The following is a 24,406-nucleotide window of genomic DNA, read 5'->3' on the forward strand; positions in this document are numbered from 1 at the left end:
TCATCAAATAATATTATCGGTTTAAAGTGGATTTGTTTCCCCTTCCCCACCCCATGACGTCTCGAAATCCTTTGAATCGATTACCAACTGGTAGATGGTTTTTCCTTCGCTGGATGCAGAAAACAAGGGGGAAAAAACAAACAAAAATCCCTGACACTGGTGTTGCCAACATTCACTTCTTTGCCGTCTTCAGGCCTGTCAGATGAAAAGACTAGCTATCTGGGCCCGTGTGCAATATAACAACAACTCGTCATCCTAAAATAAGCATTTTAAAATGATAAAACAGTGAAACAATCGGAGGATGTTAATGCAAAAATAAAATGAGCATTAAGATGCCGTACTTACCAGTCACCGTTAAAACAGCTGTAGAACTTACACTACCATACTGGTTGGAAGCTTTGCAACTGTATTCTCCACAGTCAACTACTTGAGGTCTTGGGATTTCCAGCGTGGACACGTATTTAGTGGTGCGTATGGAGTACTTGTCGCTGTCATATATTTCTCGGCCAGCTCTGTACCACTGGAATCTTACATTAGGAGCAGTCTCAATCTCACAGCTAAACTTGGCCAGGTGGTTCACAGCTACTTCCTGCGACTCGAGTCTCCTCCTCAGTATGGGCGCAACTAGAATTGGAAGCATAAATTAATTCGAACAGCCGCTCCTCAGTATAGGTACCCCAAATAACTGTTAATGAAGTGACCAACTGAAATTAGGTGGGTGATTTACTAGCAATCCAAGGAAAGTGACTGTAAAGAAAACAAAATGACTGTCAAAAATGGAAGCAGACGATAAGCAGTGCTAAACCTAGTGAATGGACTACATTGCAGTGCGTAATGAAATCAGAAAAAGTGCTAAGAGGTGATACTACTAGACATGCGTAACAATGTGATATAGAAATATACCACGTTGTACTGGAAGAGTGGAAAACGAAAAAGTGTGTGCTAAAAATGGTGCAATGATTATAAAGACCTGTTGCAATGATGAGAAGGATAAAAACAAGAAAACCGATCGCCGCTTTGTGTATAAGGGGATGAAAGTGTTGATGCATGCGCTGTTAAGAAATTCTGATGCAAGCAGAAGTGTAGTCGACACTATTACACGGGATTGGGTTTTTATCATTTATGAGACGAAATCAAAAAGGCAACTAACTGTATTACAGAAAAGTGAAAAAGTGCGAATCACTTTAGGGAAAAAAGTGGGAAGGAAAAACGAATAATTGACAGAATGTCAAAAAGGACATGGGAAGTGGAGAAAGAATAGGGGAAAACTATGGTTAGTTCTGTGATTACATTCATGAAGTCTAATTACTTTTCATATCCGTATCGATATGGAGATACAGATATATATGTTCTATTTAATTAGAAAATTAGTGAATATTAGGAGGCAATATTTTATCCCCATAATCCAACCTCTTTTTACAACTGTGAGTTTCGCTGATGTTGTTGTTTTTCCACCTTCATTCAGTGCCTCACAGGCATACTCTCCTTGATGCACTTCCTTGTGTACTTTGTTGATTACTAGTGTGTATGTGTCATGATCTTGTAAACACTTGAACTGTTTGCCTGAAGACACCAGTTTACCCTCAAAATACCAATTCACCTTTTTGACGTTTGTTATAATTGATATAAGACTTAAGCTATCACCTTCCTCGACAACAGTGTCTACAAGGTTTCTGTGAATGACGGGATAATCTTCTCTAACTAGCCTGTCCTCTGGCTTCCCTGCCTGAGTTATGAGACCCTCTCCACCATCTTCCTCAGGTATTTCTTCCTTTTTCTGTTTCATTGTCAGTGTCTGCACTGGTTTCTCCAATGGCACAGCTGCTAACGCAACGTCGGCAGTGACTGCGGTTGCACCGACATCTCTGATCTGACTTTTGACAGCAACGGTGCTGACTGCTGGAGCAGGCAAAAGCCGATCCAGCTGCGCTTCGGATTCTGTGGTTATTTCAGCCTGCTGAGGCTCCAGCGCATCGGAAATAGGACTCGCGGATTCCCGCTGCACTGGCTTATCAGCTACAGTAGCAGATGAGATTTCTGCGAAAGGTGCATGAGTGATAAATAACTTCTGAGGCTCAGTTACTGACATAGCTCTGGGTTGTTCTGCGATCAAAATATGTTTTTCTTCGTAAATAATCGAATACAAAGCAGCCTTTAGTTCAGTTTTCAAACCAGCTGTCTGAGGGTATATTTTTTCTAGAGAGACCGTTATTTCTATGGGACTGGAACTCCCTGTGGTTATAAGGTAGGTGCACATTGTATATTTAGGTTCCTTGTTGACTTTCACTGTCTTTACCTCAATATTTTTTATATCACCCAACCGTTCGGAAGACAAGAGATGTTGTTCACTCGTCATTGCAGCTTTCAGGGCACTTCTGATCTGAGTCTTTATGTCTAAGCTACAGCCCTTGGGAACTTGAACAACAAACTGGTTTTCTTTGGAAAGGACTTCTCTTTCTTGGATTTCATGTACGCTCAGTGTCTCCTTTGGTTGCTTCTCTACCTTTACAGTTCCAGTTTCTGGCCTCGTTAGTTCGACTGCATATTCTTCCTTGAGAGGCAGCTTTTCTTCCAGTATTAATGGAAGCCTCACTGACTGTCCTTCTTGAATTCTTGCAGCAAAATCGTGTTCTGCGGCTTCTAACACATTTGCACTCTCTAGTGGAACACTTCCTTCCTCGGTGCAAACAGATTCTGAAAGGAATCTGGGTTCAGATTTCACCTCACTGCTCACAGTCTGAATCTCCTCAAATGTTTCAACGTGACCCAGGTCTAAGGCCCTGCTCTCAGTCACGCTCGATAGCTGCATAACTGTTTGAGAGTCTTCTTTTCTCAGGGCAGCTTTCTGCTCCTTTTCTGCCGCACTAATAATTTGTTCTTTTGGCAGAGGTATATCCTCAGCCACAGCGGTAAGACAGGTCGGTAGCTGAGGTTCAACTGTAGCTGTGGAGTGTAATCCTTCGGTACTGCTCCGAAAAGCTTCCAGTTGTTCTGCAAATAACCTGCTCTTCTCTTCTGTTGTTGCTGCCCGATTAAACATTTTTTCTTCTCTCTGGAAAGCCACGTGGGATACAGGTTTTTGAAAAGCCAGCATGTCTTCCTTAGGCAACACATGCTCTGACTGGGTTGTCTGGAGATGGAGGGCGGAAGGGGGCTCTTTGACAGGCTGAATGCTAACCGCCCCATCCAGGGCAGGAAACTGACTAGTGCTTTCATAAGAGAGGGGGGTTTGTTCTTCTGAGACTAAAGCGTGAAGCAACATTGGGGTTTTCCTAGAGACTGCTTGATCCTCTGGCAGCGCCACAAAACTAAAATGTTCTTCTCTAGGGAGTGTTGTTTGCCCATGTACCACCGGCAAATTCAATAGCTTTGCGCCTTCCTTTTGGGTTTCTACAGTTACTGTCCTGTCTGGTCCGGGGACTTGCTGCGCGTGCTCACCCGCGAGCTGCTGCTTTTCTTCTGTAACGAGAGCAGCTTTTACAGCTCTCTCCTGCACCAATGCACCCTTTTGCTGAGCTGCTGAGGGGACATCAAAGGCGTCCTCTTTTGGAAGCATCCTTTGGGAATCAGTTATAGGCATGTGTAATTCCGCTGACAATTCCAATACTGGTTTCGCTTCCGCAGGTAAATCCAGGGCGTCTAGCTCCTTGGCATGAGCTTCGCCTATTTGCTGCTGTTCTACAGCTAAGGCCAGTTGAAATACCTTCTTCTCGCCTTCCAGCATCTGGAGACTCTTCTGGGGCGTCGGCGTTTCTAGCGCGAAGGAAGTTTCTTTAGGCAGCTCCTGGATATCTTCAACTCTGGGGGTGTGTAACACCTGCGGGGGTTCGCGGACTGAGGTCCCTGCCTCAGTCTCTGCGCGCGGAAGAGGCACAGCTGTGTTAGCGGTCACTGCAAGCTGCTCTTCAGCCAGGGCAGAGAGAAAGGTAGATTTCTCTTCTGGGGCTGCCTGCAGAGCTATCCTCTCCGGAGGGTGAATCTGCAGTTCTTTTTCTTTGTCCTCTTGGCTGCTTTCTTCTATTAGTGGCAAACAAACAGTGGGGCCCACGTGGAGTTCAGGACCAGGCAACTCAGCTACTGGAGGGCTTTTAATTGGCTCAACACATTGCTCCAGCAGGCTCGCGTGCTCCCGAACCTCATTCGTAGTGAAAGCTGCTAGAGGAAGCAGCTTTGCTGATGACACCCCCGCTTCTGCAGCATGAGGAGCAACATCGAGGCTCTCCGAAGCCGCACGAGACTCCAGTACGGCCGCTTGCTGAGTAAGAACCGGCTCCGTCTGCATGCTAGCGGCTGAGTGAGAAACCTCAAGCAACGAGTCCACCTCTTCGCTATGTACCGAGGGCCTGCCCTCTGTCCCGATTGTATACAACACTTGCGGGTCCCGCTGTCCACCCTCGCCTGGCAATTTACCAGCATATAAACGAGACTCGGTAGTCTGCTCACTGATGGTTTCTTTGTCCGATTTCGTAAGATGTTTCTGAACGACTTTCTGTTCCTGATACCGAAACACAGCAGCGGTGTCCAGCGCAAGCAGTTCTGCAGAGCAAGTGGCTTCCCCCAGGGGATTTATGGCTTTACAGGTATATAACCCACCATCATCTCTCTGACATTGATGGAGCGTTAATGAACCCGACCCGTCAGGATTATGAACCGTAGTGTAGTCTACATTAGAGAAAATCTGGTGATTTCCCTTAAACCATTGCACCTCGGGTACAGGTTCTCCAAGCACCGTATACTCAAATACAACAGGGAGACCTCTAACACCCTGAACAGGTTCCAGTTTCTTCAGAAAGCAAGGGGGGTAGGGGTTTATTTTCTTTTCTAAGGGTTTCTCCACCTCTAGTTCTACAACCGATTTTTTGTAGACTTCTCCAGTCTCGTTTGGCTTCACCTTTAGATAGGCACTACATGCAGTCTCTCCATACTTATTACTGGCGATGCATGTGTACTCACCGTCATCTTCAGATTTTGTATAGAGAATGATGAGACTATAATCACTACCATCAAATACAAATTTGTGATCCGTGGAAGAGGTTAACTTTACTCCATTAAAAAACCATTGGATTTTAGGTTTTGGACTGCCAGTAACAGTAACTGAGAGCCTAGCTACATCTCCTAGACTTATTTCAACATTTGAAACGTGTTTGAGGAAAACTGGGACGCTGCCCTCCTCCGTTTTCATCTCTAATTTGCTGGAGTAAACTGAATTTTCAGGCATAAATTCAAGTGTTTTATCTCTGTCAGACAATTGAAGGCCGCTGCTGTAACTTTCGGTTCTTTCTTCCTCAGTAGACACAACAACAGAACTAGAAAAGTCTGTATGGGAAAAAATTAATTATTTAGATTTACTAAAACGTTTTGCTGAAAACTTCTATTTAGTAATCACTAGAGAACATGAATAAACCAGGTCTGTTAGTGTAGTTATTTTTTGTATACCTTCTAGCATTCTCAATACCATACAACAGCTAAACGATGAACCTGAACTCCTTTTTCTGTCATAACTCAAACTATATAATTCCACTAAATTGAGAGCCATATCATGCTATTAATTTTTATGGGGAGAATTGTTAAAAAGCTGATGGAACCATATGCCCCAAATATTTTTGTACAATTCATTTAATTTAGAAAATATTAATATGAATATTTCAGTTATTTATGCATTTTAACAAGTAGAATCAAAGTTGTGCGTGTTTATGCATATTTTGCATATTACAGATTAATAAACAATTACATAAAATTTATGAAAAGATTCTAATTAATCCACCCACTAAGAAACCTTATACTCTAGTCTCAATACATTGGCTTAACTGGGAGCCATATGGGACACTGCCTTTGATTGTTTCCTGTTAGGCCTAGATACTTCCGGGGATACAATAACGCTATGATGCTAAGTGTCACAGTTCCTTCAATATCTGGAGAGAAGGCTAACTCTGTTTCCTGGGTTTTGTGGATTAAAGACGATCTCTCGTGTTAATTTAATGTCTCTGTTATGTTGTACTTTGTTTTAGTGGTGGTTTAAAAAACGAGAGGAAGAAGATCTTCAGAGAAACCTCTGTTGCTCTTTGTGGACACAAAAGGCAGTAATGGAACCTTTGTTACAGCGAGGTTGTTTATCGGGAATATTTCCCTCCCCCCCAGCAGAATTTTCAAGCTAGTCAGAAACAGTGCAACATCTAGAGAGTTTGGAAACCAAATCCTGCAGTCCTTACCAGGCAAAACTTCCACTGAATTCTGAGTAAGATCTGCAGTATTTGGCCCTAGAAAAACTTGGGATGTTTCAACAAAATCAAAAGCAGTTAGTAGAAAAATATCTCCTGGTTGTCTAATAATTAATTAGATGTTCACAGTTATATGAGTTAAGTAAAAAAAATCTGAGAAAATACTGCATTCCAACCACAAAGCAAAAAAGCAGCAATAAAATGCTCCTTCAGATTCATTCATATCCCTAGAAGTTACTAATCTTCTCCCAAATCAAAAATGAAATAACATTTTAAAAATCGCAGAAGGAGATGGGTAGACTAAAAAGTATTACAAGCATTAGAAAAACATTCATGCCGTTATTTAAATATTTTCATCTTTTAAAAAGGAGCGTATACTGTACAATTTGTGAGTTTTTCTGTAAGAAGGGTGCTATAGTTCTGATGTACCATAAACTGCTATGGCCAGTACCTTGAAGGGGACCGATTTTGCCACCTTTACTATCATTGAAAATTACCTTAAATCCCATAGAAATCAAAGGGACTGCTCCCTTAGTAAGGTACTAGTCAGTGTGAGTACAGGTGGCCCTTAGACTCTGTGAAGACTACAGTAGAATTTCAATCCACAGGATCAGCTACAGTGATAATCACAGGAAAGCTACAAATATATTTTGTCTGCTTACTTCCAAAGTGTATTCCTTTGGGAAAAAAGGAAAAGTTATATTATAAACATCTGAGAAGGCTTTGCACCTTGGCTTTGAGACTGTGTGTGTGTGTGTGTGTGTGTGTGTGTGTGTTGAAAACCACCGAACAAAATTGTAAACCCTGTAGATGATGGAAACTTCAAGCCAGGGGGTGCTGCCAGACCCTCAGCACTCCTAGTTCCAGCACTCCTAGCTTTGCATAAAAGAATACAATAGAATTCATGCAGTTTTGTGTGTTTCAGGATCGTAAATTTTACAGGAAATCCACAAAAACCGTGTTTAAAATACTTTACCAACACACAAATAGCAAATTACTAGAAACAACAAATGTAAATATTTACATATTTATTTCACAAATATCATCTACATTAATATTTAAAATATAATATTGATTACAAGTAAACATCAATTACCCTCTTTTTAAAATACCTTGTCTTTATGAATGAAAAAAGACATTTCACTTGACAATGAAATTACTATTTTTCTTAATTTCTATTTAAGATCTACCTTTAAAGGATATAGGGTCAAATACTGATTATAGTTACACCAGTAATTCCGGAATAACTTTACTGAAATCAAGAATAGCTCCGGATTTATGTTAGTGTAACTTAAGTCATACCCTGCCACATAATATTTTTATTTTAGTGTCTCTAGCCAAAGTCATACAGTGCATGAAACTGACATTTTAAATAACACTTTTTATTTTATATTTATTTTACTGCTTGTATATATAAGCAGTAAAAGTAGAGAGAGACTCTGAGCTATAAAGTTCAGATCTGGATTTGAACTTTCCCAGAGTTTGGATGGTTTGAATCTAAGGTTTCAATTTGAGCCAATTTCTACCAGAAGAAGTATACCATATTTAACACCTAGGATAATTGTTTAGGTTCCTATATAAAGTTTATTAAAGTCAACGGGGCCCATTCCTTTCAATGGGCTTTGGATCAGGCCTTTAACATCCTATTTAATCAATATATTTCATGCAAACTTCTCTAGGGACCTCTGCTGTCAAATAAATCAGTAAATGCTATGCATCTGTACAGGGAATGAATATGGGCACAGCACAAAACCATTCCTAGCCAGCTCAATGTTGGAACAAACACTCTCATTTCTCTTATCCTCCAGCATTTTCAACAGAAACTGGTTTAATGACAATGACACTTACTACTTAAATACATATGTACTTTAATGTGTACTCATATTTATTTTGTGGTCATCAGTGGTAATAATAAAAATAATTTTACATAATACTTAGCAGGGTTTAGCTAAGGAAAGTGACACCGTAATGGACTTCATCCACTCGGTTTCATTTCTGAAGGTGCCAACTCATCACTACTTGGCACCTGCACTGTGTAATGGTAAGTAAGGCTTTCCAAACTGCAGCACAGTCAGGCAATATAATTTGTCGATAATAATATCAAATATTTTATTGAATATATTCCGAATTTGTAATGCGTGACTCCCAAAAGGTTTGTAAATTTGGTTCAGCTAAGCACCAAAAGGTCTAATTCCCTTATGGACACCATCTAAGCAAACCGAGTCTATAAAATGAGTTTGGAAACAACACAAAAATAGTTTGACTTGTGAGATTTCCAATACTTCCTGTTTCGTGTTGGACAGGAAATACCATGAGAATAACTAATCTCTCTCTTCAAGTATTTTGCCACTTCTGTTTCTGGTCTAAACAGAATAAGGAAGCGCAGTTATTAATGCAATGGAGAATTTTTTAAAAAATTAATCAACATTTTCCAAACCTCAAAAAAATTGATTTTTTTCTTTAAATCCAAGTCCTTTGTCCTATTCCCATTTAAAATCTGTATTAATGGCAGTGCTGATGGGAGAACTTTCCAAGGACGATTGTCCTTGTCTCTCTGTGAGAGAAGAGCCACACAGAATCACTGCCACAAACAGGCAAGCTTTAAAAATGGAAATATTTTATAAACACTTCAGTAAATCCTCATGTGTGGCACTCTGCCGATTTTCTTTACCATCTTTGAGGGCATCACCAAAATATTGAAGGATTTCAGTCGAAGCATGCCCACCTATTAGGAGATGTGTCTATTGAAACATCCTCATGTCTTCAATAATATTTGCAGAGCAAATACTGCTGTTTGATTTAATGGAGATTTAATAAAAATGGATTTTTAAGTTTTCCCATATGCGCTATAGGTTTTTAAGACGAGTACCACTGGACCCAATTTTCTTGGGTACATTAGGATTCTCTGAGAATGCTGAGTTCAGAATGAATCCCTACTAATGCAGTGACACTGAATAGCTTCTGTGGTGCCTACAACAACATTTTGAGACGTACAGAAACCATACAAGAATACATGTCAATCACAGAAATAAGAACGTGCGTGAAAACAATTGACTACACAAAAGCATTATTTCGTTTAAGTTTAAAATAATCATGCCTCTTAAAACATTTTGAAAGTCGAGTGACAAAAATTAATAAGTAGCCTTAGCATTGTGTAAAGAGGAAGCAAAATAATAATTATTCATCTTCAAAACAACAGTCCAGGGTTGCTGAATTTAGGGTTTCATCTAAATTCACATGTATATATTTGTGTAACCAGAAAGCACTCACATACATTATAGGGTTTTCCCTCTTTTTCTACAAATGAATTATTAAATGTAGTAAAATTTAAAAATAATTGTTTTGTTTTTATCAGTGCATACATTTTTGTGTAAGCTAGATAAGCTTAGGTCTGAACTGATCACTTCACCCTGAATTGACTCTTCCATCTAAATATTTTTTTATCTTTCTTAGTTCAGACCCTAAAATATTTGATTGCATAAAAAACAATTAATCTAAAGGACAATAGCTGTGCTTATACTGAAAAAAAAAAAGCTTCATATAGAGTCTGAATCCATTTGTTTCTGTCAGTTCAGTATTTAACATTATATGTTGCTGGTAGAACGATGACTGACAGAAGAAAAACGAATCCCTGGAGACTTAGTTCTAATCTTAAAATGAAAATGTTCAGTGAAAGTCTCCTGCTTTCTTACTGCTGTGTATTTTTTTATTCACAGCACAAAAGTACAGGGAAAGAGAGCTTTTATTCTTATCGTTTTATAGTTACATTCTATTGATTTATTGAATGCCTCATCTTTTCCTCTAACTCTTAAAGGTACAGTACACAATATATTTATATCCATGCTTATTACAAATCCTGAAGTCCCTACTCAGTCTTTACTGCGGGAAAACTTTAACTGGGTCTGTCTGATTCTGATCTCACTTGCATTGCTTTTGCAACAGAGTAACCCCATCGACTTCAGTGAAGTTATTCTTGGTTTACCATCAAGCTCAGTCAATGGCCATTTTTCTGGAATAAGTACTGTATAAAATAGAGATAAGGTGCATGAGGTAATATCTTTTACTGAACCAACTTCTGTTGGTGAAAGAAACAAGCTTTCCATCTACACAGATCTCTTCTTCAAGTCTAGGATAGGTGGAAAGGTTAAAAATTTGTAAGCACTTCAGGATTTGACTGAAAGGTGTACTGTGTTCAGACTAAAAGAAAAGGAGTACTTGTGGCACTTTAGAGACTAACACATTTATCTGAGCATTTATTTGTAGCTCAGGAAAGCTTATGCTCAAATAAATTTGTTAGTCTCTAAGATGCCACAAGTACTCCTTTTCTTTTTGCGGATACAGACTAACACGGCTGCTACTCTGATACCTGTGTTCAGACTGAAACGTATGTCTAAAGTAGTACTCCATACACTTAAGTTACAAGAGCACCGCGGATTTCATATTTCAAGATGGTTGCTAGGCCCTTTTAACACAAAGATGATTGCACTTTTAAATAACACAAGTATATATACGCGCATAGGAAACGGACAAATGAGTTCTACATACGTGAATAACAGCGATAAAAAGGATGTGCAGAATGTACAAGGAATGAAATTCCACCCCGTGCAGAACGCCTGCACAAGCCTTCTGCACCGCTTATCTCTCTCGCGTTCCTAAAATAGGGCATGTGGGACTCGAGGGGTGTCTGACCCTTGTGAATTTCACTTCTCAATGAGCATTAAAATATAGGAAGCACCTAAAGTGAATGATACATGTTTACAAACAGAATTTAGGGACAATGCAAACCTATTGTGTGTTTAATCCAAACATGTATTTGGAACTCAAACTTGGAAATTTAACATATGTTTAACACAGCGCTTGTATCAGCAGTTCCTGCTCTGTTTGCAGCTACACATCTGTATTCCCCTTCATCGTTTTGGATTAAATTTCCAATAATTAGATTATGATAGCCCATCTGCCTTTCCTCCATACAGTACCTATCCCCTTCAAGCAGTATCCCATCTTTGTACCAACTGATACTCGGGTTTGGAGCGCCAACTACAAGGCACTGGAAACACGCAGAAGCACCTACTGACGAAGTGCAGTCAAAAATATGTTTGATAAACTTTGGGGGGGCTTCTGTGACTTGGAATTCAAAGGAACAACTATCTGAGCTCTCCGCTTTAAATTCTATCTCCTCTTCTTTGGATGGCTCAGCAAATACATCAAAATTAATATTGACACATTTCTCCCCTTCCTCTTCACACTCTTGTTCTGTGACAGCTACCAACTTGACAGCTTTCTGAGAATCATCAGTGTCGCGCTCAAATTCAAACTCCAGCTCTATTTCGGTCTGGTTGCCATTTGGAAGAGTACTGTCTACAAGCAAATCAAACTTCTGTGGCCTACCCGTAGCGCTGCCTAGAACTAGACCAGTCATTCCATCCCCACTCCTGCTAGAAAGGGCTCTCTGTGAATCTAGCACAATTAGAGAGCTTTTGCATATAGCTTCTCCGACACTATTCGCTGCTTTGCACTGATATGTGCCACTATCAGAATGACCTACATTCTGAATTTTAAGACTATGACTTCCTTTCTCAGCAGTCACAATGTAGCTCCCGACATCTGCGGTAATGCAGGTATGTTCTTTAAACCACTGTACTTGGGGAGTAGGGGAACCTGTCACTGTACATTCAAACACTGCCTCTGAATTTTCTAGAATTTCCAAATCAAAAAGGGGAGTGGTAAAGCGCGGGGGCATTTCAGTGACTTCAAAGTCGATTTTCACATCTTCATCTCCTTTTGCAGTCAAGCCAGTGGTTTGCTCCACCAGAGCGAAAGGGAGGACATCAAGAAAAACAATCATACATTTGTTGTCAGGTGTAAATTCCGGAATTGTGACTATTTTGACCTGCTTCTCGAATTCCTTAACCTCATTTTCGTCCAACTCTACTTCCAGAAGTATTTCTTGAGGAGAAGGCGAGCTCGAATTTTTATTTTGTTCCAAGTCAAACTCTATAACATGCTGATGTGTTACTGGAGGAGGTAAGGCCAAAGACCTTCCATCTTGAGGCAAAACTTCTACTTGGGTGATACTTTTAGCTTCCCCTATGATGTTTACTGCATGGCATATATATTCTCCTTCTTCCGATTTCAGAACATTATGGATTTCCAAAATACATTTATCACCCTCTTTTTCTATTCTGACTCTTTGATCTGGTTCAAGCAACGACTTATTTCGATACCATTTCACATCAGGAACAGGGAGGCCTATAACTTCAGCAATTAAACCCAATGAACTGTTTTCATAGATCTTCCTCTTGGGCAAGGGTTTGATAAATGCGGGAGGCATTTCATTTCCCTTTGGTTCCACTGCTTCACAAGGTGTGCCAAACATCTCTGAGCGCTGCTCTTCGTAAGGCGACCTCCTTTCTTGGAAAGGAGAAGGTAATGTTCCGGGTTCAGGATATTCACTGGTGGGGGTTGTGTAGCGCTCTCGTGGTGTGCCGTCCCTTACCAAATCGGAAGGGGACTTTCTGTTGAAGGATGGTTCCTCGGAAGGTGTTGAGTACCGTTCAGGTGTGCCAGCTGGAGTGTGGTAAGATTCAAAAGACATGGGAGATTCAAAATTCTCAACTGACGACGGAGGTGTATAGAATCGCTCAGATTCTGCCAATTCATCCCCGCTTGTGCTTGTGATTTCTATTGACATTTCTGATTCAGGAGAAAGTGGACGGGTCAGCAGCTCCTGCTGCTGGTTATAATAGTCGTAAACGGTGCTGAAAGTGACGTCTTCAACTTCCAAAGAAGTGATACATTCCTTCTGGTCAAAGGCCTGGAAAATGGTATCTTTGAAATCTGGAACCTCCTGCTGTCCGGCTGAGAGTAAATACTTTGAGAGAGACACACATGGCTCAGGTTCTGAAACTTGAGCAGCGTTCAGCTCTTGAAATTGCAAAACATTTTGTGATAGGCCCCTTTCATCCAGATTTCCTTCAGCAGCATTTACAATGTCTTTAGTCTGAAATGAAATTTCATTTTCAAGCTGATCTTCTAAATTACACTTTTGTTTCTTCAAGGCAATTAATTCTTCTCTTGATTGCCTTTCCTGGACTATGGATTCTTCATTTCTTAACGAACGAAGGAACTGTGCAAAAGAAATGTCCCTGTCCTGTGTATCTGATTCCTGCTGAATAGCATGATGGTCTTCAGGAATTACTTTGGTATAACACACAGTTTCAGTTTTACTTCCATTAAAAGTAGACCTGCTTATTTCTTTCATTGTGGCTTGCTCTACCTGAAGAACGTGTGTTTGTTCTTGCTCCAGTTTACATGCAGTGGGTTCTTTCTCCTTTGCAGCTTTTTTCAAGTCTGTTATGAAGTTGTCTGTTTTGGAGTCTATTCTCTCTAGCGATTCCACACCCTCAGAAACATCTGTTTCTTGCACTACATTTTGAAAATATTGACTTACAGACATTTTGGATTCTGCAGAAGGCCTACGCTCAGTCTGCCCCAATATCAAGTCTTTAATTTGTTCCTTAAATGATTCTTCCACACAAACATTTTTCTCAAATTCATCAATTCCTTTTGAAGGTGATCGCTGTTCACTAGAAAGAGGAATGTCAGCTAGGTCCCTTTTAAATATTTGCATTTCAGCCACTCCAGTTTCTGTTGACAGAGTCCGTTCTTGAACATAAACTCCCTCCAGTTGCACCTTGTAATTATGACGAAGTTCTTCACTTAAAGAAATTTCTTCTACAAGTGCGTCATTTCTTTGTAGATGGTTTATGGAGCTTTCGGTTTCTGTTTCCATGATCTCGGGAGATAACACTTGGTTTAAGGAACATATTTCTTCCGGTGATATGCTGCCAGTCTCTTTGGAAACGAATTCTTCTGAGAAAATCACTGCATGCTGTTTTAGATTAAATGCTAATCCCTGGATTTGGGGTTCTACTTTTTCTAGAGATAATTCTTGAGAATTATCATCTTTGTCCTTTATAGCTTCACTCTCTTTGGAAAACTCTTGACAGGAATAAATTCCTTGTCCTGTAGGTGATGTAGTTTTCTGTACATTTTCTTCCATGTGGCCTGTATCAGGTTCCATTCGTTCAGAAGCAGAATGTTGATCTTTGAAATACATTTCATTCTGCAGCAGCCTCTCTTGTTCTTGATCAAGATTTTGTATAGCAGAGTAAACTTGTTTCAAATCAAATACAATATTGGCTGTATCAGGTTCAGAGGCCGGATATTGGCCTTTTAAATGTGTTTCTTCTTGTTGCCTCCTAATTTGTTCTTGAAAATTCTGATCTACATTTTCTATTACAGAAGGAGCTTGTTTTAAATCAAATAAAATGTTGTACGTTTCAGGTTCTGTTTTTCCTAATGTTTGTTCATTCTGATAGGTTTCCTTCTGTTCTCTCTCTCCAAAGTCAGATAATTTTTTATCATGAAGAAAGACATTTTCCTCTATGCCATGCGCAAAGCTTCTGTAATTTTGTTCATTTCCTTCTATGTTTTTTTCTTGTTGCTCTAGGTGTTGTTCTTGCTGAATTACTTTATTTGGATCATAAAACCCAAGTTGTTCTAATTCAGGTGTACCTTTGAATTCATCACTTATCGCATGCGAATAGGGCGCATCTTTCTCTTCTATGGCAGTTGAATCTCGAAATGTCCTATTTAAGTTGGTGTCACATATGTCCTTGTCAGACAGATCTCTATCTTCTTGTACCATCGTGGATATAGGACTGAAAAAACTATGATCCTCAGATTCTTTCCTCTTTGCACTCAGCTCCTGCCCGAAGACATGGATCTGATAATTTACATTTCTAAATGGTGTATCTAAATTGTCAGTGAAAGAACATGCCAGAGGTGGTGTTCCAAGAGTTCGCTCAAGAGCAGGACTCTCTTGCTCGGGCTCTAATTTCCCTGAAAAATGCCCTGCGCCCTTGATTTCCATTTCATTACCGTTACTAAACGATTTGCTTGGCGTGCTTCCCCTGTCAAGATGGGGCAGATAAGTAACACCATTGCTAAAGTTATATTCTTCTCGACCTGTTTTTTTCAAGTACTGCTTCTTCTCAAAAGCAAAATCTTTATCCTTCACACTCTCTACTTCACCATCTGTGTCCTGACCTGCAGGAATTTCTATATTAATACATGTAGCTTTCTCAGTATGGCTTTCAATGATCTTTTCAAGTTGGTTCCTAGATGTAAACTCTGTGGTTGTAATTTCCGTTTTTATTTCATCTGTTTTGTCAGGCTGATCGCTTAGCTCTTCAGAGTGTGGAACCTGGTTGAGATCTCTAAGAGAAGCGAGTACTTCAGCTTCTTTTATCTTTGACTCTACTTGTTCACCCACGTTTATTTTCTCTTCTACTTCACTGGGGAGCTGGAAATCTGGGCTTTCAATTATAGACTCATTCTCAGGGCGTGGAACCTGGTTTAAATTGCGAACGAAAGCAAATACTTCGGCTTCTATCTTTGACTCTACTTGTTCATTCACTTTTATCATCTCTTCTTTTTCAATCTGGTGCCGAAAATCTGGGCTTTCCAGTATTAACGGTTCTTCAGGGAGTGGAACCTGACTTAAATCACCAACAGAAGCAGGTACATCAGCTTCTTCTATCTTTGACTTCACTTGTTCACTCACATGTATTTTCTCTTCCTTTAGAATCAAGAGCTGGAAATCTGGGTTTTCAGATATTGATGGTTCTTCAGAGTGTGAAACCTGTCTTAAATCACTAACAAAAGTGAATAATTTGGCTTCGTCTATCTTTGACTCTACTTGTTCATTCACGTTTATTTTATTTTCTACCTCACTCGGGAGCTGGAAATCTGGGCTTTCAATTATTGGCTCATCCTCAGTTTGTGGAACCTGGCTTGAAGCACCAACAGAAACAGGTACATTAGCTTCTATCTTTGGCTTCACTTGTTCGCTCACATTTATTTTCTCTTCTGTTAGAATCGAGAGCTGGAAATCTGGGTTTTCAGATATTGGTGGTTCTTCAGGGTGTGAAAACTGACTTAAATCGCTAACAAAAGTGAATGTCTTAGGTTCTTCCATCTTTGACTCCACTTGTTCACTAACATTTACCGTCTCTTCTTTTTCAGTCTGCTGCTGGAAATCTGGGGTTTCAGTTATTGGATGATCCTCAGTAACTATGGACTTTCTAACGTCACACATAAATCTTGGGAGTTTGGATTCTGTTTCTTTGGAGGATGTATTTTGTTCCTTTTCCGTGAGCGCTACCTGCCTCAGAGTACTGAGGTTATGAAAATATTGACTTACGGAATATTCTCTATCATTAAGCTTGCCAGCAACTGAGGATTCATAAAGATTGTGCAACGGTTCCTTTGCAACTTCTTTCTGGATTTGTACACTCTGACCTTGAACAGTTTCTTCTTCAACATCACTAATTTGTTCTACGTGGCTATAAAAGCTCTGCACACCAGACTCTACTGTAAGATTGGAAACAGTTTCTATTACTCCTACTGTGTTCTCAGCAACACATTTGTATGTGCCAGCATCTGACACAGAAACTTCATCAATATGTAACCTGTAGCTACCATCCTCTTCCTCCTCAAATTGAAACTTCTCAGTAGGAGTTAAGATTTTGCCATTTCGAAACCAAGTTACAATCGGTTGAGGTTCACCAGATATTGAGCACTCCAGCACGACAGAATTCCCTTCTCTACAATTAATATATTTTTGTGTTTCTTTCACAATTTTTGGTGGTTCATTTACCGCAAAGGAAAATTTAAATTTATGTTTTATTGCCTCAGAAACTTGGTCCTGAGGTGGTGGCTCAGGTACAAATTCAGCAGGTTGAACAGTTTCCTTCAGTTCTTCATCTTGTTCTAGAGTCGGAGTAGGAGCAGTTACTTTGATTTCTACAGGAAATGAAAGCCGGTCTGAGTCAGAAACACAGGGTACGGGCAGTTTACTCTGAGGAACGCGAAGGGTGGCTCTACTTTCACTACTGAAAGCTGGTTGATTTTCTTTCATTTTGTCAAACAGAAAACTAAGTTCTTCTTCCTCTTCTGTGTTATTCTTTAACAGTTCAGCTTCATCGGTGGTGAATGGTTCAGCCTCAATCCTCTCTTTAATCTTCACTTTGAGCATGCCTGATGTTGTGGCAGTTCCGTATTCATTAAATATCACGCAGGTGATGGAGCCTTCGTGCTGAGGGAGAACAGAGCGGAAAGTTAGGGTGGACCGGCTCCCTGTCGTGTGAATGGCATAGTCCTCCTGGTTACGAGATATGGGTTTGTCATTGTTATACCAAGTGACAATGGGTTGCGGATGGCCACGGAAATGACAGCCAAATATGCAACTCTCTCCTTCCTTTGCTTCCCGAGATTCAATTTCATGAACAAACAAAGGGGGGCCCGGTTCCAGAAGCTTTAGAATAGGGCTCTCAGACCTGGCAGGCTTTTCCTTTATTTCACAGACTTCTACCGATACAGACTCTCTGATTTCTGCCGAGTCTTCCAGTCCTAACATTGCATTTTCTTCACCCTTTTCTGTTTGGGTGCCTTCATAAGTATCAACAGGCTCATTGATGTTTATAGTGATTGTCTCGGACAACACATTCTCCAATTTCCTAGTTTCGCTTAATCCGTCGCAGAGAAGAACATAGATTATAGATTCAGGGCTTTTCTTCTTGGCTGTCATTGCTTGGAACTCCTCCAGCTGTTCGTTTGGCTGTGTATCTATTCTTGATTCCTGTGGTTCCTTGTGTGTATAACTATGGCCGATGTAGGTAGCTTTGGCAATTGGCTCTGGCTGCGCTACTGGAGGGTTTCCCAGAAACTGCTCTCTCGTTGGTTCTTCCAGTGTTATTACTGATTTTGTTTGGAATGTTTCTGCCTCGATGCTTCCTTCAGGAAACTCCCGAGGACTCCGGGAGGGTTTGGAAAGCCCCAGGATTCGTTCCATTCGCAGGTGAAAGTCCGCCGGCATCTTAACAGGCTCTGGTTTAGGATGATGCGGGGCACCCTCCTCACCGCTTGGCATTTTGGGTGAAGAGGTGCATGTATGGATTGGCTTTATTATCTGGAAGTCAGAGCGTATCGCCTCACTCTCAATTGCCCAATGGACTGGAGAGGTCCCTAGGTCTTTACCACCTCTAAAGTCTGTGGTTCGCACCGATTCAAGGAGTGATTCAGTCTCTCTCTGTGACGGGGGCAGTTTCTTCTTTTCCAGCATGGTTCTTTTGGCCTCCCGCAGTCGTTGCAGCTTAATTTTTATTTCCTCATCAAGCAAAGCATCACTGCCATGATCCCTGTCCCTTGCGGTGCGTTTGCTACCTACCTGGTCTTTATCGTACGCGAACTCCGGTCTCCTTAGGAGTTTTGGAAAGCTTATGGTTCGCACCATCCCCTTTGCAGGGGGCAAGTCTCTTAACATCTTTTCAGTCTCCTGCCTTTTATCGAAAGGAGAGCCAGTGCACCGCAGGTAAACCTTCAGCCTATCTTCTTTCCTCTTCTGAACCAGACATTCAACACTCTCATGGGTTCGTTTGGACTTTCTCAGGAAATCTAAATATTTTGCATTTTGCTCCTCTCGCTGTGCAACTAGCAGCGAAGCGGTTGACTCAGCTGAACCCTCACTATTAATGGCAAACACTTTATAGCTCCCAGAATCCCTCTCCCGAACATCTCTTACCTCTAGGCTGGAGCTGTGAATATGCATATCACTCTCTGTCTTTATTATTCTACGCAGATCTTTAGGGATAGGCCTATTATTATGAAACCATGTCATTGCGGGGGTTGGACAGGCAACGAGTTTACACTGGAAAACTGCGGGATCCCCCTCTAAAACAGATTTAAATTTCAGCTTTTGAGTGAAAGAAGGTTTAAGAGTCTCAGACCAAGACGAGGTTCTACTTGCACATCTCTGCGCAGACACAAATCCATGGTCTAAGTAGTCTTCAGAATCGGAGAAAGCGTCTCGCGTCTCGCTTTGCTTTTCAGGACACCCAGGCTCTTCACTGAAGAACAGTTCTGTAAGAGAACAACATTACATTACAGCGTACTCTGTTGCTTCTCTCATACGTTTGAAAAATGAAAAGAAATGAAATGGCAAGATATTAAATTAAATTGGGGGCATGCTACAGATTTCATCACAAATCCAGAAAAAAAATTCACTCACCATATTTGTTCGAATAAACGCAATGCCTTGCTCTGTTTTAAAGATTCTGACACGAAAATCGTTCGTTGTCTGTTCTTTCTTCAAACTGTGGACATTTCTTCTTGAACAAGCAAAAATGAATTTCAAAATAACATGTTCCTGGGGGTGTATGGTTTTGCTGCCCGAAAAGCTTTGTGTCTTTTGTTGGCAAAGAAGAAAATCTTACCTGACTTGCAGACAGTAGAATAAACGCCCTTTCTGATCCCTTTGATTATGGTAAAATGTTCAAACAATTGAGAAAAAATATTTTGAAAAATATATAAAAAGGTAGCTGTAAGTAATTAGCTAAAATGAAATGAGAAGGCGTTTATTCGAACTAATACAGCCACTAACTTCACAACGTTATGCAAAAAAAGCAAGCAACATGGACCACATATGCTATCTGCAAGCCAGTGTAAGAAATGTATAGTGACGAATTAATGTATGTACATGAAGTGCGAGGATACAATGGGAATGTGTAGCTTTCACATGTCCTAAATAACATTCATTTTCTATTATATTCCATTCTTTGAATGATTGTTAGGTTGCTTACTAGTTTAAAAATCATTTCATTAAGATTTTTATATCTTCGTTTTGATTTAAACCATCGCATGCACTAACAAGAGAGTTTAACAAATAAAAGCTCACGCAGTAAACAGCTGCATAGCATGAAGTAGAAGTTAAAAGTACAGCTGCATAATTATAAATGTAAAGTTTTAAACTGATTTTAAAACTTAAACCTTGTAATGTGGGTAACCCTTAGCATATTAAAACAAAACATGCAGCATATTCAAATATGCTCCAAAGTGTGTTTTACTTTTGCTGTCATAGGCTGTATGTAAGCAAATAAAAGTTTCTAACGATTTACTAATTTTTTATGATAAATCAGTGCTTCAGCGTAACATCCATTTGTGACTGTACCTTTCACTTCCATTTCAATCTGTTTTTTTATCTTCTCTTGAAGAACTTTTTCTGGAGCTAGAATAAAATAGAGATTATTGTGATCAATTAACGCATCAATTAATGGGTTGTGAGGTTGAAACTATGAATATCTTTTGCAAAAAATACGCACACACATACATGAGTACATGCCAGAACAACTCAAACACCTGATAAATTTGACGAAACAGTGATCAGATGCTTCAAAACCTATTTGTATTGTATACGTGTCTACAACTTTTTATGACTTTTGCCTGTAATTTACCATGCCTTTAACATGCCTGGAACACCGGGAGGCAAACATTCAACAATCCACAGACAAATGACATTTTTCTTTCGTTACTGTTTCCCATGGGCTGAATGTACTTGAATGCAATGATGGTATGCAGGAGGAATTTAGGTTTGGAAAGAACATGCAGTTGCCAACCTGTCACTCTCAGATGAGTGCTGCACTCGGCTTGTCCTGCAGAGTTAACTATTCTGCACTTGTATATACCCCTCTGATTCTGAACAACTTTGAGTAATTTTAAACTGCACAGTGGCCCATCGTGTTTTAAGGAACATAATGCAGACTCCTCAACTATTAGCTGATTGTACAGCCAAATCACACAAGGAGTAGGCACACCCTTTATTAGACAAAAGAGTGACACATCATCTCCTTCTTTTACAATAGTTTCTGGGAGCAGCGTTTCAAGAAATACTGGTACTTTGGCACCAGTTTCTATGCTCTCTTCGCATGGCACAACATCAGGGTAGTAGTCTCCGTTCCTTTGTTTTTCAGTTCCTTGTGATCTTTGAGCTGAAGTGATTAACATTCTTGATGTTTCCTTTGAAGACTCTTCCTTAACTTCGGAGGTTGTTTGAATCTGAGACTCTTTGACTGTTTTAGTGCTTTTAGTGTCTGAGTCAAGCGTAATTTTTGTTACTGCTTTGGCGTGTGCTTCTTTAGCTAGGTAAGAATAAAGTTAGGAAAAGCATTAGATTAGATGGTTGGCAGGAATAAAACACCCTTATACGTAGAGAAATAAAAATAAAGGGTTTAGTATGGAAAAGGAATGTTCAGCATGTTAGTGCTCAAACTAAAAATATACTATGAAATATATGGGTTATGACACATTTTAGGGCTCTATTCATGCTAGGCTAAAAGAAGGTCCCAATTAAGTCAGTAGGCTGTTTACCATTGACTTAAGTGGGACTAAGACTTGGTCTGTAATGACTAACACAAGCAAGCACATCTTTAATTTTAATTAGGGCTGTCAAATGATTAAAAATAATCACAATCACAAGATTAAAAAAATAGTTGCGATTAATCTCAGTTTTAATCTTGCTATTTAAATTGGTATTCTATTGTTTCTGTAAAAATTTTGGATGTTTTTCTACATTTTCAAATATATTGATTTCAATTACAACACAGAATACAAAGAGTACAGTGCTCAAGTCTAAGCATGAAGGGCCATATGAATTTTTAGCATATCTGGCACATAAATACCTTGCAACACAGTCTACAACAATGCCATGAAAACACCTAGTCTCACTTTCAGGTGACATTGTAAATAAGAAGCCGGCAGCATTATCTCCCATAAATGTAAATAAACTGTCTTAGCGATTGGCTGAACAAGAAGTAGGACTGAGTGGACTTGTAGACTCTAAAGTTTTACATTGTTTGAGTGCAGTTATACGAAAAAAATAATTCTACATTTGTAAATTGCACTTTCACGATACAGAGATTGCACTACACTACTTGTATGAGGTGAATTGAAAAATACTATTAATTTTGTTTACGTTTTTCACAGTGCAAATATTTGTAATAAAATAATAATATAAAGTGAGCACTGTACACATTGTATTCTGTGTTGTAATTGAAATCAATATTTGAAAATGTAGAAAAAACATCAAAATATTTATAATAAATTTAAATTGGTATTCAATTATTTAACAGTGCAATTGAAACTGTGATTAATCGTGACTTTTAAAAATCTAGTTAATTTATTTTTGCATTAATTGCTTATGATTGACAGCCCTAATTTAAATCAAAGCTATTTCCCTTTAATGTTGAAGGTAACTGCAGAAGATCATGTAGAGACAACACTTAACGTAGATCGACAGCAAAGAAAGGACTTAACTCGTGTGTAAGAGCCTGATAAATGGTGCATAGCAAATTACTTCATGGAAGAGCATGAGACAGCTTTATCTTATGTTCATGCTGCTATTGCTCCTGCGTCATCTGAGTTAATAAAAGCAGCTATCACATTATCTAAGGTGAGCAGTGCCAAAAGAACAAGAGGCCCATTCTGGGTCTACAGGAGTCAAGGATATCAATGTCTATACGCCAAAGATGTTATTACATGTGCAGAAACTGCTGATATTTTAATGCACTGGAATAATGGCAAGGGGGAAAGGAATTCTACAAATAAAAAACAATCCACAGGTATGGAGGAAGACTGTGTAGGTCATTAATATAGTCTTGGGAAAGAGAGGCTCCTAAATCCAATAGACAAGTTAGGATTTTATAGCACTGAATGAATAGACGTGTTCAGGAGTAAAAAACAGACTTGTATTTAGGGTGTTTGAAGAAAACATGCAAATAAACTGCTTAAAATATTAACCCTTGCAAATATGTAGCACCTTTTGTGTCACTCAAGATGTAGTCAGATTGAGTTATTGACAGCATGTGGCCCTGTGCAAGCTGGGATGGCCTAGACTCTGGGTTAATTTGCTCAGATAACGTTACCCCCTTTCCTTTATTTAAAAATAACTCTTTCAAATTCCAACTTCAGAATTCTGCATAAATTGCAAAATTAAATTGGTTCCTTCTGTCCTGTTCTTTGTTTTGTTCCAAGTGGACACTTCCCACCAAGTCAGTGTCTCACTGCATATCAGTGGCTTAAATTGATAAATTGATGAGTACAAATTCCATTTGGCTGCAACTTGCTGGGAAGAGCCATGATACACTTCTCAAGCAAGCTATAAAACTCCCTGCCTGGTGCTGCAAAAGTCATTTATGAATAGAGTCCTAAATGTGAAAAAGAACTTAAAATATAGCTTTCTAAATTAAATACCAGTGTTAGGAAATGTGAGTGAGCTATACACAGAGATGATTAGGTTGAAATGAGGTAAGTCATAATGTTAAAAATCAAATAACCACCTTCTACTGTTAGTACAGCAGCAGTTGTCGTCTTTCCATGATCATTACGCACAGTGCAACTGTATAGTCCTTGATCTAATAGTTGGACGTTTATAATTGTGAGTAATAGGACAGTTCCATTTTGTGATAGCTTCACTCGTTTTGACTCTTTTATCCTTTCACCTTCATGGGTCCACAGAACCTCTAAAAAGTGTTCGCTTTCTAAAGCGCAAATGAACTGTGCAGTATCTCCACATTTCACAGTTTGGTCACGGAGTTCCAGGAGAATATTTGGGGAAGCCTTTCTCATTTCCTGAACAGAAGCAGCGGATACTTTCATTGTGCTTTGTGATGTTTGTGAAAGGACTGTTGTATGGAAGGTTTCTGTTTCTTTCACTGATGTAGCTTTCATGGTTAAACTTTCTGATAGAGTTTCCAAAACCTGCACACCCAGTTGGTACGATGGTTCTTGCACTGTTTTAATTTCTTTTTTATAAGCCTGGGTCTCCTTCTTTGCGAAAGGGGAAGCAACATGAACTTCTGATATTGCCTGTGACTGGATAGACTCTTTTACATCTTTCCCAGAACTTTGCCTATCTATGGCTTGCACTGTGTAATCAAGTAACAAAAAAATAACAATATTAACAAATAATGTACTTTAATGGGCCAACTTAAGAACAAAATAAAATGGTAGGGATAATGAGAATGAAAGATATCTTCATGGGAAAACTGAGCATGCCAGATGCATTATGCTCTTGACACAAAAGAAAATTCATTCACGTAGATGAATGGAAAATGACTTGTACTCATGCAGTTGATACACAGCTGATGTTCGTCTCTTCTTTTCACCGAAGCTGTCCATTCCAATATCAAATAATCTGTTAGGATGTATTTTCTGTTGGCTTTTACAGCCCAGTGTTGAGTATATGAGACAATGGTGTGACTATCACCAGCTCTCTGGTTTAAAGCGTGTAC

General features: G+C 39.5%; 1 protein-coding gene across 1 annotated transcript in view; it reads right to left on the bottom strand.

The window, feature by feature from the left end:
- TTN (titin) overlaps positions 1–24,406 on the bottom strand; it is a 307,220-nt gene that overhangs the window by 242,519 nt on the left and 40,295 nt on the right. The window contains exons 43-46 of the mRNA XM_077830394.1: positions 20,290–20,346; positions 2,084–5,316; positions 1,411–2,008; positions 346–624 (exon numbers count right to left, since the gene is read on the bottom strand). Coding sequence (XP_077686520.1) covers positions 346–624; positions 1,411–2,008; positions 2,084–5,316; positions 20,290–20,346 — 4,167 coding nt within the window. The remainder of the gene's footprint in view (positions 1–345; positions 625–1,410; positions 2,009–2,083; positions 5,317–20,289; positions 20,347–24,406) is intronic.

The sequence above is a fragment of the Eretmochelys imbricata genome, chromosome 11, assembly GCF_965152235.1.
Source record: "Eretmochelys imbricata isolate rEreImb1 chromosome 11, rEreImb1.hap1, whole genome shotgun sequence".
Lineage (NCBI taxonomy): Eukaryota > Metazoa > Chordata > Testudines > Cheloniidae > Eretmochelys > Eretmochelys imbricata.